The sequence below is a fragment of the Anomaloglossus baeobatrachus genome, chromosome 4, assembly GCF_048569485.1.
Source record: "Anomaloglossus baeobatrachus isolate aAnoBae1 chromosome 4, aAnoBae1.hap1, whole genome shotgun sequence".
Taxonomy (NCBI): Eukaryota; Metazoa; Chordata; class Amphibia; order Anura; family Aromobatidae; genus Anomaloglossus; species Anomaloglossus baeobatrachus.
Genome location: NC_134356.1, coordinates 284,393,180 through 284,409,160, shown reverse-complemented (window position 1 = coordinate 284,409,160; position 15,981 = coordinate 284,393,180). Strand labels below are relative to the sequence as shown.

Below are 15,981 nucleotides of genomic sequence, written 5' to 3'. Positions count from 1 at the left end.
CTCAGGAGGACCTACATGCTCTGAGAGAGCTCATCTTGGCCCTCCCCAGCAAAAAAGATTTGAAGGATGTGGTGGCCAGAATAGAATCCTCCCAGCAGATGGTGCTGGCTATCCTGAGAGAGGAAATGGTAGTGCTAGAAGATAGAATTGAGGCTACAGAACATGCACAGGAGTCCCTGGAGAATAGAATGGAGAGGATTGAACGAGATTGTGAGACCTCTAATGCCCGTATCAGGGAGCTTGCTTTACTACTGGATGATCAAGAGAACAGGGGCAGGAGAAATAACATCAGACTGAAGGGTATACCGGAGGAATGGCCCCAGGATCTCCTGCGCACTAAGGTCTTATCCATATTCAATCAAGTCACTGATCGCCCCCCAGAGGCCCCCTATCTCTTTGACAGAATACATAGGGTCGCAAGGCCTGGTTCCAGATCTGCTTCCTTCCCCAGAGACGTATTATGTCGCTTGCATTACTATGGGGACAGAGAGAGGATCCTACAGGGAGCCTGGTCACATGGCTCTGTAGAAGTGGATGGGGCGGTGGTGAAGTTATTCCCGGATGTCTCCAGCCGCACACTATACATGAGATGGCTGCTTCATCCTCTTCTGCTCAAAATCAAGGAGGCAAGTGCCTCGTACAGATGGGGCCACCCCTTTCACTTGATAGTCCGCAAGGGGGACTCAGTGTTCCCATTGAGGAGGCACTCGGAGCTTTCGAATCTATATGCTTTTCTGGGAATACCAGACTGCTCTATCCCGGACTGGATGGAGTGGGAACCGCAGGCCCCAACAGGGCAACGAAGGACGAAGGAGGGCATCCATTCTTCCCAAAGTGGTGAACTTTGAGGGGCATGGCATCTATCGGGAGCTGATAGGTCGGAGGTGCGACCAAAGAGGAGGCTGGGCGGTCGGGAGAGGAGTTTGGATGAGGGTTGCCTGGAGGCGCTCTCAGGCCTCCTCGTCCCTGCGGGAAGAGTCCTGGCCGCAAGGCCAGCCCAATTGGACACGGCGCATGGACTTAAGTTAAATGGAAACGTTACTCATTCGGCGTTTGGTCGTTTGGGGAGGTGGGCGGGGGGGGGAGGGGCTCGTATGCCCGTTCTGGGTGGGGGGGGATTCGCGGGAGGTTAAACGACAGACCCTCCCCGGTAGTTTGGGGTCCAGGTCATTTAGTATGAATAAGTGGGGCGCGGGTTAGCGCTCTGGCCGCGTGTCAGTTCTTGTCCCTTTCTATCCCAAAGCAGTTTCTGGGCTGGTCACTGGTACTGCGAGCGGCAGAGCAGCTGCTTTTCCATTTTTCTGCTTTCTCTTCTACACCTCTTTCTTTCTTCTTTCCCTCCCGCTAAAGGGTCTTTGCTCTACCCCTGCTTGTCAATACTCTCTCCACCCTCCCCTTCCACTTTCCCGCTTTCACCCCCCCTTCTCCTCCCCCTTTTTTTTTTCTTTTGTTTTTGTTTTTAGTTTGGTTGTTTGTCCCCTCAGGGTTCGGTGGTGGAATATGACGAAGCAGAGACAGGCCGAGCTACGGGTGAGCTCACTGAATGTTAAGGGGCTGCACAGCCCGGAGAAACGGTCTATTCTTCTGAACCTACTATGGAAAAACCGAATTCAGGTCGCCTTCCTCCAGGAAACACACTACTGTGAAGCAAAACCATACAGATTGGCCGACAGAAGGTACCCTGTAGGGCATCACTCACCCTCCCCTGACTCTAGATCTAGGGGCACGAGCATCTTATTGTCCAGCACGCTCCCATGGGAATTGTTGGACTCTCGGTCGGATGATCAGGGCAGGCTTCTGATGCTCAAGGGACGCATTGCAACTCAGACTTTCACCTTCGTGGCGGTCTACTTGCCAAACTCGGGTCAATGCCCCACATTGTTGCGTTACCTTGAGCAGATAGAAGAATTCTCTGAGGGCACTCTGGTTCTTGGAGGGGACTTTAATGTGGTGTTGGAGCCGCCGAGGGATAGCTCTAAAGGGGTGTCCAGTTTGCCACACAGGGCACTGCGCCGATTGAGACGGGGATTACACGACCATCAACTGATAGACACTTGGCGATTGATGCACCCATCAGACAAAGACTTCTCATTTTACTCTGCAGTGCATGACTGCTATTCCAGATTGGACCTCTTTTTCCTTAAACATGGGGATCTACATTCTCTGGTGGCTTCCTCAATCGAGTGCATATCTTTCTCTGATTACGCCCTGATCACAATAACTCTATCCCTCGGCTGCCCCATCGGGAGGCAGAGTCAGTGGCACCTGAATACCTCGTTACTCAACGAACCGGTGACAATGCAGGAAATAAGTGAGGCCCTGAAGGAATATTTCAACTGTAGCGGGGGGGGGGGAGGTGTCCCCCAACATCGTTTGGGAGGCGCACAAATGTGTTGTGAGGGGATTGTTCATCAAACACGGGGCTCGTTTGAAGAGGGAAAGGGAAGCTAAGGTCACTTCTCTTCTGGCGGATATAAGAGAGCTGGAGGCAATACACAAGGGGTCCTTGGGAGGGGACGTGGGGGCCAACTTGGTCAGGAAGAGGGAGGAGCTTCGGTCTCTGTTATATTATAAAGCTAAGGGAGCGCTGGCTAAGTGTAGACGGCACTTCTACGAATTTGGCAATAAGAGTGGCAGGGCCCTGGCTAGAGCCCTGAGGACTCAGAGAGCGAGAGGCTACGTCTCTAAAGTACACATCTCGGGAGACAGGTGGGCTACACTGCCGAAAGACATTGCCTCCACTTTTAAAGACTTCTATTCCACACTCTATTCAATAGATGAGGGGCAATCTGAGAGGGCCAGGACGGAACTGTGTAACCGTATTCAGAAGTACATCTTGGACTCAGGCTTGAGACACCTCAAACCTGAGGCTGCGGCCAATCTTGAAAGGCCCATCTCGGAGGAGGAGTACCGTGCCGCAATTAAAAAAAATCTCCCACTGGTAAGGCCCCCGGCCCGGATGGTTTCCCTCTGCTCTATTACAAAAAGCTGGGATCCATTCTGTCCTCTCCATTTCGCTCAGCATTCAACCACATTCCACACTCCGAAACAGCCCCCTTGCCGAGGGACGCCCTAGCCGCTAATATAGTAGTCATCCCTAAAGAGGGTAAAGACCCCACCTCGTGTCCTAGTTACCGACCCATTTCTCTCCTCAACACAGACTTGAAGCTCTTCACTAGGATATTATCGGATAGACTCTCTCCACTGCTGGGGGGGGGGGAATCGTTCACCCGGACCAGTCTGGGTTCATGACGGGTAGGGAAGCAAGGGACAACACGACTAAGGCCCTGAACTTAATCCATAAGGCAAAATCTGAAGGGCTGCCCTTGATGCTCCTGTCGACCGACGCAGAAAAAGCGTTCGACAGAGTTAACTGGATATTCATGGAGGAGGTTCTGCGGACAGTGGGGATGGGGAGAATGATGCTTGGCTGGATTTGCTCCTTGTATAGCAACCCTTCGGCAGCAGTCAGGGTGAACGGTCTCCTCTCAGAGAGATTCCCCATTCGCAATGGAACAAGACAGGGCTGCCCTCTCTCACCCCTGATCTTTATCTTGGCTCTGGAACCTCTGCTCAGTCGAATTAGAGGCAACATTAACATATCGGGCCCCAAAGTATCTGGCTCCACTTATAAAATTGCGGCATACGCGGATGACTTACTCTTTTTTATCACCAACCCTCGGGTTTCCCTCCCTAATCTACTGAGAGAGCTGGAAACATATTCCTCTCTATCTAACTTCAGAATTAACATGTCAAAATCGGAGGCCCTAAATGTATCTCTCCCCCCGGATCAAGTAACATCACTACAATCAGCGTTCGTGTTTAGGTGGGCTAGTCAGTCTTTGAAGTATTTGGGCGTTCAGTTGGCTGCGGACACCAGCCAAATATATAAGCTGAATTATCTCCCTCTTCTGCAATCCATTAAAACAGATTGCGCTAACTGGGGGAAGGGCTTCTTTACCTGGTTTGGGAGATGTGCAATATTGAAGATGAATATCTTACCACGACTCTTATATCTCTTTCAGTCCCTGCCGATTAGGATTCCTAGCTCTTTCTTCAAGGAACTGGCCACATTACACACCAAATTTATCTGGGCTAACAAACCTGCGAGACTCTCCCGTTCTCTCTTGTGCAGACCTAAGAGCAGGGGAGGCCTGGGTATTCCAGACCTTCAAAAATACTATTTGGCCACACATATGGTTAGGGTGCTGGACTGGTGCCGTCATTCCGGAACAAAGCCATGGGTGTCCCTAGAACAGAGCTTTTCAGAGATACATCTCCCGGCCACCCCCTGGCTTTTGAATTTTTCTCCGACTACTTTGAGATCCCATCCCACTATTGGCGCCACTCTGGAATGCTGTTCGAGAAGCGACGTCTCCTCTTGCCAGTGCCTTCCCCCATGTCACCCATACTAGGTGATCCGGATTTCCGTCCTGGCCTCTCGGACCCTGTCTTTAGGGACTGGGTTCAGGGGGGCAGATTCAGAGCGTGCCATTTGGGTAGAGAGGGGGATTGGCCATCTCTAGCGGCTATCCGGGACCTCTTGCCTCCGAGTCCCTTGGGGGGATGGAGGGCTATGCAGTTAAGGCACTTTATGTACTCCCTTCCTCGTTTCACTCAGTACGCCGGACCTCCTACAGGATTCGAAAAGATGTGTTTGGGAGAGGGTGTCCTACGACACTCACTCTCCCTGACATACAATATGCTAACAGATCCGGGAGATTTCCCCCCCCGGCCTACTTACTACAGTGGGAGAGGGACCTGGGGATTGTTTTAACTGACTCACAGAGAAACGGCATTCTTCAGCTGGCACATAAAACCTCGATCAGTTCCAGGCTGTTGGAAGCTAATTACAAACTGCTGGCTAGGTGGTACAGGGTTCCGACCAGACTCCATAGAATGTTTCCCTCAGTTAACCCTGCCTGCTGGAGGTGCGGCTTGGGGGAGGGTGATTTTGCGCACATTTTCTGGTCCTGTCCTTCTCTGCAGCGGTTTTGGTCGGAGGTGGGGGAGGTAATCAGACGGGTGACCGGCACAACTGAGACACTGAGTCCGGAGCTGTTTATTTTACAGTTGTCCGAACTCCCGGTCTCTAAATATAGGCGATCATTGCTAAGATTCTTGGTCATGGCCGCCAGGTCTTGCATTCCGCTCGGCTGGAAGTCTGCTACCCCCCCCCAACGCTGGCACAGTGGGTATCAAGGATTAACGACCTGATGCATATAGAGGACCTGACGTCCTCTCTTAATGACCGTCAGGAAGACTTTTATAGGACATGGTTTGTATGGTTGGAGTTCACATATTCGGCAGAGTACGCTGGCCTGTTCTCTGCTTCACAGGACTCGTAACCCCCTGGGAGAAACCTCTACCTCCCCCCCTTATATTTTTTTTCCCCCCTCCCCCTCTCCTCCACCACCCCCTGCCCCCCTCCTACTTTCTCTCCCCACTACTTCCTCTCTATTTCTCCCTTTCTGACTGCTTTAAATCTTCTCTATACTGTGCTCTCTTTCTCTGCTCTTTTCTCTACCCTCTTTAAGTTGGGTCGGCTTATAAAAGGTGTAAAATGGGCCAGACTCGAGCAGAAGTGGGGATGGGATCTGTTCATGTTTGTTGATTATTTGAACACATACTATCGTCATATCTGTAATAATATCTGCTGCTCCGTGGGGAGCAGGGGATGCTTTGTCTTGTTACAAGTTTGCTTTAAAATAAAGAATTTAAAAAAAGAATCCGACCCTTTCTCACCATGGAAACAACAAAAACCCATCCTGATCCACTCCCACCTTGACTACTGTAATTGTCTATTACTTGGCCTCCCCCTAACTAGACTTTCTTCTCTGCAGAAAATCCTTAATGTAGCAGCCAGGGTCACCTACCTGGCCAGTCTTTACTCGGATAATTACGCTCTGCGCCAGTCATTGCACTGCCTGCCCCTACCTTACAGGATCCAATTTAAATTGCTTGTTCTCACCCACAAAGCGCTCCACAATGCGGAACCCCTACATCTCCACCCTCATCTCTGTCTATCACTCTACCGGTTCTTTACACTCCTCAAGTGACTTTCAACTAACATCCGCATTAATCCAAATCTTCCACTCCTAGCTCCAAGATGTCTCCCGAGCTGCACCAAGTCTCTGGAATACTCTATCCCAAGAACTTAGGACTAAGCACAACTTCTAAAGTTTTAGACATTCCCTAAAAACACAATCTTTTTAGAGTGGCCCATCACGGTCCCTAATTGAAGTCCTTTCATAAACAGCCCATTCACTATTTCTCTGAACATAATTCTCCGAACTCCACTGCACCCAAAAGCACTACAAATATTGGCTGCTGACTGGCTCATGCAGATTTTTATCTATTCCACATTTCTTCAAGATGGCTGGACCATCATTGTAAATAAGCACCTGTACTTTGTGTTACCCCCACCTCCAAGTAGAATGTAAGCTCCTATGAGCAGGGTCGTCATTATTTTTGCTTTATTGTATTTTCTATAACTGTTACTTATGACTGATTGTATATGAAACTCGGAATTGTAAAGTGCTGCAGAATATGTTGGCGCTATATAAAGATTACTATTACTTATCATTATGAAACCAAGGTACGGCCTACAAACTTATGTGCATCAATGGAAAAAGCCCCATGACTCAAGAGTTCATATATAAGAATTTGGCTATTAAATCAAAACAAAAAAGGCGTATATGGGAAAGGGGGAGCTATCAACAAGAAGGAATCACCTTGGTCCCATGGCTAGATACTCCGGGTTTACCCCCTGGAGAACTAATGAGCTTCAGAGTGTGTGGTGTGTGGGTGTGTGTGCGCGCTAAAGGAATCCGCACCGTCGCATTTACAATCACGACATTTTGCATAGACATCCCATGTGACTCAGGTAACATCATAAGACTATGTTTTGACGGGAAAATTAAACCCTGCGCTTTACAGTTACTTTCCAAAAAAACTGTCTCCATTTAAGTCAATGGAGCTGCGAGCTATTAGGTTATTAATAGGAGCTGTAATTGGTTGCTATAGGAACAAAATAAATTGTTAGTATAAGAATGTGTGAGGTAATTAGATGTCGGAGGGGAGACAGAGTCAAAGAGGCAGAAAGAGACAAGACAGACGGGGAAAGAGACAGACACAGAGACAGTTACTACCCCGGGCAACGCCCGGGCACTACAGCTAGTTGTATAATAAAGAGGTGAGGAATATGACCAAAATCAAAAAATATAAAAAAAATCCCACCAATAAAAAAAGATATTTTATTTTAATTATGATCAATAAAAATGATCACACTAGTCCCTGGATAATACAAATAATATTGGCCTGAGTGAATTATTAAACTATTACACCAGGCAAACTACAGGACTGGAAAGGTCAGGATACAGGGCAAAGGAGAATCTAATACTTTCCCTCAGAAATGCTTTACCCGACGAGGGAATTTGCCACCCTAGATAAAAAGCATGCAAGATTTGGCACCCGTGTTCACCGTCATCTAACCCTATAGACCTTAAGTAGCCCTGTACTGGAGGAAATCACCACTAGTCTAGATAAATTTGGGAGGGTAAAAGACAGAATATCAATAAATCTAAAGTCACTATCATAAAATAGGTCATACATAATGGACTAGATGGACCCGTCTTTTTTCAGTCTTTTTTCAACCTATGTAACTATCCGGCAACTAAATTGGAAAGGGTTCTTTACAGTTAGAGCAGTCAGACTGTGGAATGCACTACCACAAAAGGTAGTAATGGCAGATACTATAACAGCTTTTAAAAAAGGGCTGGATGATTTCCTCAGTACACACAACATTGTCGGTTATAGATGATTTAGTGACAAAATGTAGAATTGGTGGAGGAAGGTTGAACTAGACGGACCTAGGTCTTTTTTCAACCTATTAAACTATGTAATTAAATGTAGATGTGATACATGAACCACACATATTCAGTGCTGCAAGTGTTTAAATGCCACCATTTCAGCAGGGTTAGAGGTTAATTAAAAAATTAAAACCCTAAGAGGTGCATAGCTTAAACACCAAAAGGGCCACAAGAAGAAACCACATATGGTAATAAAGTGGCTATGCACTCTGTCCATATTTATTGATATTCTGTCTTTTTACCCTCCCAAATTCATCTAGACTAGAGGTGATTTCCTTGAGTACAGGCCTCCCCAGGGTCTCTAGCGTTAGATATGGTGAGCGGGGATGGCAAATCTTGCATGCTTTATCTAGGGTGCCAACCTCCGCAGTCAGGTAGGGCATTTCTGAGGGAAGCTTCAGGTCCTTCTTTGCTCTGTATCCTGACCTATCCTGTCCTGTCCTGTAGTTTGCCTGGTATAATAGTGGATAGCCAAATTCATTCCCCCTGACATTATTTGTATATTCCAGGAACTAATGTGATATTTTATTTTAATTGTGAGCAATAAAAATTATTTTATTGGGGGCAATTTTTTCTTGCATAGTTAGATTTTTTTTGGTTTACAGAATAAACAATCGTTTTTTTTACTTTTTTTTCTTTTCATTATATGTTGAGGACTGAGATAAATAGTAACAAAAGAGTAAGTACAGTATATGATACGGACACGCCGTTTTCCTACTTTTTCGGATAGAGGATCTAGATTTGCTAGGATAATTATTCTTCTAAAATATTTGCCTAAATGAACATGTTTTTAAGAGAGGGAAGAGATTGGGGTTTTTTTGTGCTGTTTTGTTGTTAAACTTCAAAAGTTTACAACAAAAATGTGGAATTAAAAAAAATATAAGAGATGGGGCTTGCATTAGATAAAGCTTATTTAGCTGTAATGTGGAAATCTTTGCTATTTTCCAATATACCTCAAGTATGAATTCTTTCAATGGGTTGTCTTAAGTTCATATCTTCAGGACAGCGATGCTCCCCTGCCTGCCGACTTTCTGCTTGTGGAGAGGCAGCGCACTGCTAATTATTGACAGATTGGACATGTAGCATAGCCGAGCCACTGGGCCAAACGGCAAGCGCTCAGATACCGTTAGTGGAGGCAGCTTTAGAGTGGCACTTGCAAGCATTATGACATACAGCTTGTAAGCGCACGCACCTTGCCTAGGAAACCAGTCACCTCTTATATAATGCAGAGGTGGGAAGTAACCTTAACAATGAGTAACACACACATTTCAAAGCCCTCTGCTCTTGGGAACAGTAATTAGTAGATTGTAAAGTAGTATGTTTTACAAGTATTTTGCAATTTTATAAAAATTTAATAAGATGAAAATAACCCATTAAAGCTCTCTTCTAGCTGACGGAAGATTCTTTATTATCCATAGGATACGAATTGGTCCTGATCATGTGACGGCTTGTTCCTATTGACCACTACGTAATGGGCCATGAGGATTATCACATGACTAGGAAAGAGGACCCTTCCCTCTTAATGATTAGATACATTACTCATAAAACCCATTGCGAGCCACTGATTTCCAAAATACTTTCCAATATAAAAAGTCCAAATGTAAATTTGAGTAAACGGGACTGTCCCTGTAATGTATGCAATGTGGATGTAGACACAGACCTCCGTTTGTAAATTGCTTCTTCTTGAAAGACACAGTGTTGACCATATCCCAGTCTGCTTCATAGCTGTTCTGATGTTCGACACCTCCAATATTTCGTTCCTTTGGAGACTGATTCCACTGTACTACTGAACTTGAATCCTGGGAAACAAAAAAAAAAAAGAAAAGGAAAAAAAAAAACAAAAAAAAAACCCACAAAAAATAGTTTAGCAAAGATACAAGAATTAAAAGGGACGGGTGATTTATTTTCTTCTTTCCTCAATTATTTATTTTTATTTTTTTTTTTTTTTTTTTAAATCTTGATTTAAAGAAGGTTTTCTTAACGTTGGGTGTTACTTAGTGCATAGGCATGGTCAACAATGGCCCAACGGACTACCTATAATCTGCACCAGAAAGTGGCCACTGCGCCAGTTTGGGAGGAGAGTGCTGAGTTTTTTAAATTTTATTTTATGGTACACCAGGTGATTATTGATAATGTTTGCCCTCATGATATCACTGCACCACTGCCTCGACAGCCCCCTGAACTCTGCCACCTCCACTTCATGCTGCATGCACTACTGCTGCCTCACCTTTTGCCCAATATGAGCCCCACTTGCTAGAGAAAAGCTAAAATCAACTTCATTCTGATGAAAATACTAAATCACACATTATTGAAATGGCAAATTAATCAATTTAATCTCATTATTCGCCAAGCCCTAAAACAAAGAAAAACAAAACCCCACCAGTATTGCAAGCATAGTGGTGGCACCGGCGAGGCTTCAGTCACCGCTAGGGCCTGTTTCACACATCCGGTATTTCGCCGGAGGCTGGATCCGGCACGCATGCAGTACAGTACATTCATTTGCAGTGGAAGTTCGACACCATCTGGACAAATGCGGTTGTGCATGAAGCACACAACCGCATGGTGTCGCGCTTCCACTGTAAATGAATATACTGTACTGCATGCGTGCCGGATCCGGCGAAATGCTGGATGTGTGAAACGGGTCTAAGTGTATATTGAGCGTCGGGTGAAACCAAACCCCTGATACTGATGGACACCTGAGTGGTGACTGAACCGTGGCCAGGGACATCCGTATGACTGGAAGACGAACGCTGTCGGGAAGAATAAAAGTTAATTTCCTCCTGGCAGCGGGCTGTATATACAAGCACCGGGCAGGCTCAATTAATCTGCAGGTTAAGAACGTTTGTTTTCCCTTTAAAATCAATAGCCTATGCTTAGACTAGGTTATCACTGTGTGATCGGTTTGGGTGCAACACTCAGTACCCTGCCAATCAGATGTTCCAGGTGCTGCCGCTGTCAGCCGGAACTGCTCAGTTACAGAGCTACACAGCACAGCTCATTTGACGGGGTAGTGCTTGCGGCCAGATATTGCCCCTATTGATTTGAGTGGGGGAAGATATGTATAACTCAACCGTAATCACTATACATTTGATGGAGCTGCGCAGCTCCATAATGAAGTTGTTCCATCCAACAGCTGCATCAGGAACAGCTGGTTGGCAGCTGGTGCTGGGTGTTGCACCCCAACAGATCAGACAGTGATAACCTAGCAGCAATGAAAAAGCCCTGAATAACAGCCTTAACACTCTGTATGACTAAAATAGCATGTTTTACCCTACCTCTGGACTGATGCTGCATTCTGTTGGAGTAACTGTGCCAATTTAGCATCTTTCTTCTGTTATATACATATCAACCTACATCATATATATCAGCTTCACAACAATAATGCTACCTGTTGATAATTAACTGACTAAATTCTAATATAGTTTCTACTATATTTCAAAACATAATTAAAATAGCAACATAAAACAAAATTATGTATTTACTTTTATTGCGCTCACCATGTGGGTTATAGAAGCATTTCTAGAAAGCAGTTTTCAACAGGAGAGAAATAGTTTTGTGGGTTTTATACTTCTCCTTTTTTATATATTTAGCATTTTTTAAAGTCATTTTGTTACTTTGTCCCTCTAAAGGACTTGACTTTCATTTAGCTCAATCCCTCATATTATACACTGCAATACTTGGGTGCAGTGTATAATGTCTTTCAGCATAGTACCCTAGACATATTCATAAAAGCAATCAAAAGCACACAAGTGATATTAAAATATGTCACCCATTTATAAATGACTCAAGCGAATACACACAAAATATACAACAGAATTTTGCATTGAATTGAAGCAGACAGTGGTACGTCTCACTGTTAGGGCTCGTGCGCACGTTCCGTAATTGCATGCATTTACGCTGCATATTGCACTGCAGCGTAAATGCATGCGTCCTGCGTACCCTGTACAATCTATGAAGATTGTGCATGATACGTGCGCACGATGCTTTTATGAACGCAGCAATTTGGGTGCTAAAATTTTTACCCAAATCCGTGCGTTCATAAAATGAGCATGTCAATTAATTTGTGCGCTTTGGATGCAGCTCCAACTCGGTCTATGGTGGGGGCAGCATCCCGAGCGCATGAAATCGACTTTTTTATACAAAAAAAAAGGGCATCCATTACGCAGTGTTTCTGCAGCGATTTGAAGCGCACATGTGCTGTCAAATCGCTGCAGAATATTCAGCAGTTACGTGTGCATGAGCCCTTAACAGTCCATTGAAAATGAAACCCTACTGAAGTGTAATGGATTACCCATTAGAAAGATATATATTCAAAGCGACAGTGGTCAGGGACCCTAGTTATCAGGAGTAACCTTACTATTACAGGGTAAAAACTCATCTTAATAATACAGACATATCCTTCAGACAAAGAATGGGAGAACCAATATTCATGTAACAATCTCACGCATCCTGCAATTAAACGGTTTTGGCTCCTGTTGCTAGATTTCAATGGTTCAAGTAACAGCCCTATAGGGCTCTATTCATTAATCTGACCCTAGCTGATGCTAGAGATTCCAGTCCTGACTAGGAAGGTCCACAGTTGACCTCACGTCTTGAGTGGCCCTAGACTGTCCCTTCATGTCTCCCGATGAGTTTCCTCTGTTTTGATTCATCAGCGGAGAAAAGGACTTGTCAACCAATCAAACTGTAGGACTACACACTCTTCTTGAGAATGTGCAAAAGACAGAGTGGCACCTGATGATGAGACCAGGACAATTTATCAACACAGCAATAGGGTTTTATCAGTCACAGCTTATCTTTTAATTAATTAGAGTCAACGACTTACATCATTAACACTTTAAGGGTATGTGCACATGATCAGGACCGCTGTGTCATGGAAGAGCCAGGTCCTGACCTGTGAGGCCGCGAGACTCCTCTGCAGGAGACCACTGCTGCTGTGCCCACGATCCGGGCAGTTGCGGTCTCTCGCTGTGTTTTCCGCGACTCCACAGTAAAGAACTGACATGGTGCGGCTCGGAAAGCTGCACCACATGTCAGTTAATGGGCATAGGACTTCTAGAAACCCCTCCACTGTGCTTGTACTGTATATTGCAGCGTTATGGACACAGCTGAAACATGCTGTGAACCCTGATCGGGGGCATGCAGCCTTAAAATTCCATATTACTGTTTCCATGTGCAGCTAAAGAGTGTTTCATGTTACGTAATACAACTAATATAGCAAATATCATTTTTGGACAAATATAACATGCGGCGAATGAGGAGGGAGGCGCAGCATCTGCAGTTCCTGGCGCCAAGTGACACATACGTCACTTTCAGTTTCTGCGTGGCTAGCAATAAATGTTAGCCCTATACGATAGATGTGACTTCCAACCGGGGGGAGAACATATGATGGGTGTAATTTCCAATAGGGTGGAATGCATGCAGGGTAGTTATATAGTCTGCCATCAGTGGCTCATTATGCGGACAGCTCGCCCCATAGATGACCCACCCTTTATTTTGGTCACTATTTAATGGCCAATTATCAGTGCATGTGTTAGTAAATGTGCTAATAAGTGTGACAGCTCTGCCAAGATCACGGCTACCACTGGTCCACCTTGGCTTCCGCTCCTAAGGACTGTGGCCTAAAGTTGGCAGTTGCAAACCTTGAACTGATCCTCTTTGGGAAAAGTAACATACCTTTACAGCACAAAGTATATTGGAAGAGTCCAACGTTTCTTCAAGTGGTCTCCAATCTACAATAACTTCATTATCCTTTAAGTCAAATAAAAGATCACAAAAATATGCGGTTACATTCAGACATAGAAAGAATGAAAATGAGCAACGCGCACAATTCTGTCATATATAGAAATAAATGCTGCAAGTGACATGCTATATATGTTGGTAACTATTTCTGAAATCACAGTGCTCTCTGCAGCTACGTGTCCTATTAGGCTGCTTTCACACTACCGGTTTTTGCAGTCAGGCACAATCCGGCGAAATGCGGATAAAATGGATACGGCGCCGGATCCATTTTATTCCCCATTGACTTGTATTAGCGCCGGATTGTGCCGGATGGCCTTGCATTGCATGTGGCGTCCGCCGCATCCGGCGAAATTTATTTGTCCGTCTGCCGGAAAGGACGCAGCATGGAACGTTTTTTGACAACGGCAAAAAACTGGACCACGCCGGATCCTGCGCCATCCGGCACGTTGCATAATGGAAGCATATGGGCGCCGGATCCAGCATCATCCATCATGACAGAATCAAACGACAAATTGCGTTTTTTTTAAACTGAGCATGCTCAGTATCACAACGGATCCGTCAAAGAAACAGATGGAAAAAAACTGATGCGATGGATCCGTTTTTTCAACGGATCCGTCGCATCAGTTTTTCTACCGGATTGTGCCTGATGGAAAAAAAATTGATGTGTGAAAGTAGACTTACAGGAACTTTTGCTCCTACACAATGTTGGGTTTGGGTCCGTTATAAAAAAAAACAAAAAAAAAAAAAAAAACTGAGGGAGAGCTCCACGATGCACTTATTAGTACACTTATCCTGCACTATAAAGAGACACATTATACATGAGTGCACTTATCTCCAGCAAATGCAAAGACATTACGGCCCTACAAAAGCACTTATGCCGACGTACGTCAATAAAGGGTGATTGAATGATCGAAGGTGGCCGCAGCCATCTTGTATGTTCAGCCAGTAACACATCTGAAGTGATGCCATTATTTATTTGGAGCAATTCCAACTCAACAGGTTCATTAAAATCAGCGACATTACACAGCACAAACAATTATATACTTTATACTGAGAAAATAATACCTTCTCTAATACCCGCAGGATGCCTGGAATAAGGCTGTCTTGGTCTTCCAATTTCCCACACGACGAATGGATAAAGACCCCTTCCTGGTCATACACCACCTGCAATGTAAAATAAAAAGGTTCCAATTGCTAGCAAAAAAAAAAAAAAAAAAACATACAAATTATCTTTACGTAGGATACATCATGGTTATTGGATCTCTAAATCTTGAGAGATTGCTTGCACAAGAGGACTGATTAGACACATGGATGGTATGAGTGCTTGGGGGCTACAGTGGTAACTTATGGAAGGTGGAGCGACTGCCTGTGTAGGCGCGCACACGCACACACACACACGCACATACAGTACATACAGTACAGGAAACTTCGATATTAGCGCACGCGCGTGTTACGCCACTGTCCCAGTATCCAGTCCTGCTCCCTTCTCTTATGACCGCCTCCCTTTGCTGTAGTTTGCACAGGGTTTACCAAGTAACATGGCAAGCTCCTTTGACATCATCGCCCAAGGCTTTTTAGGCTGACTCACAATGCTGTTTGCTGACAGCAAATAGACACCAATTTTATCAGGAAGTATGCAGAACTTAGGGGTGCTTCACACATAGCGAGATCGCTACCGAAATCGCTGCTACGGCACGGTTTTAGTGACGCAATAGTGACCTCATTAGCGATCTCGCTGTGTGTGACACTGAGCAGCGATCTGGCCCCTGCTGCAAGATCGCTGCTCGTTACACACAGCCCTGGTTCGTTTTCTTCAAAGGCGCTCTCCCACTGTGACACACACATCGCTGTGTGTGACAGCGAGAGAGCGACAAATGAAGCGAGCAGGGAGCAGGAGCCGGCATCTGGCAGCTGTGGTAAGCTGTAACCAGGGTAAACATCGGGTAACCAATGTGGTTACCCGATATTTACCTTAGTTACCAGCCTCCGCAGCTCTCACGCTGCCTGTGCTGCCGGCTCCGGCTCTCTGCACATGTAGCTGCAGTACACATCGGGTTAATTAACCCGATGTGTACTGTAGCTAGGAGAGCAAGGAGCCAGCGCTAAGCAGTGTGCGCGGCTCCCTGCTCTTGCGGTTATGATCGCTGCTTCGGCTGCCGTGTTTGACAGCTAAGCAGCGATCATAACAGCGACTTACAAGGTCGCTGTTACGTCACAGAAAATGGTGACGTCACAGCGACCTCGTTGTCGCTTAGTGTGAACCAGCCTTTAGGGTACCTTCACACTTAGCGATGCAGCAGCGATCCGACCAGCGATCTGACCTGGTCAGGATCGCTGCTGCATCGCTACATGGTCGCTGGTGAGCTGT

The 15,981-nt window shown here is 45.6% G+C and overlaps 1 protein-coding gene across 1 annotated transcript in view; it reads right to left on the bottom strand.

Annotated features, from left to right (window-relative positions):
- Nucleotides 1–15,981, bottom strand: part of TBC1D15 (TBC1 domain family member 15) — a 244,217-nt gene that overhangs the window by 185,230 nt on the left and 43,006 nt on the right. Inside the window, exons 2-4 of the mRNA XM_075344894.1 lie at nucleotides 14,679–14,777; nucleotides 13,548–13,622; nucleotides 9,532–9,670 (exon numbers count right to left, since the gene is read on the bottom strand). Of these exons, the coding sequence (XP_075201009.1) occupies nucleotides 9,532–9,670; nucleotides 13,548–13,622; nucleotides 14,679–14,777 (313 nt within the window). The remainder of the gene's footprint in view (nucleotides 1–9,531; nucleotides 9,671–13,547; nucleotides 13,623–14,678; nucleotides 14,778–15,981) is intronic.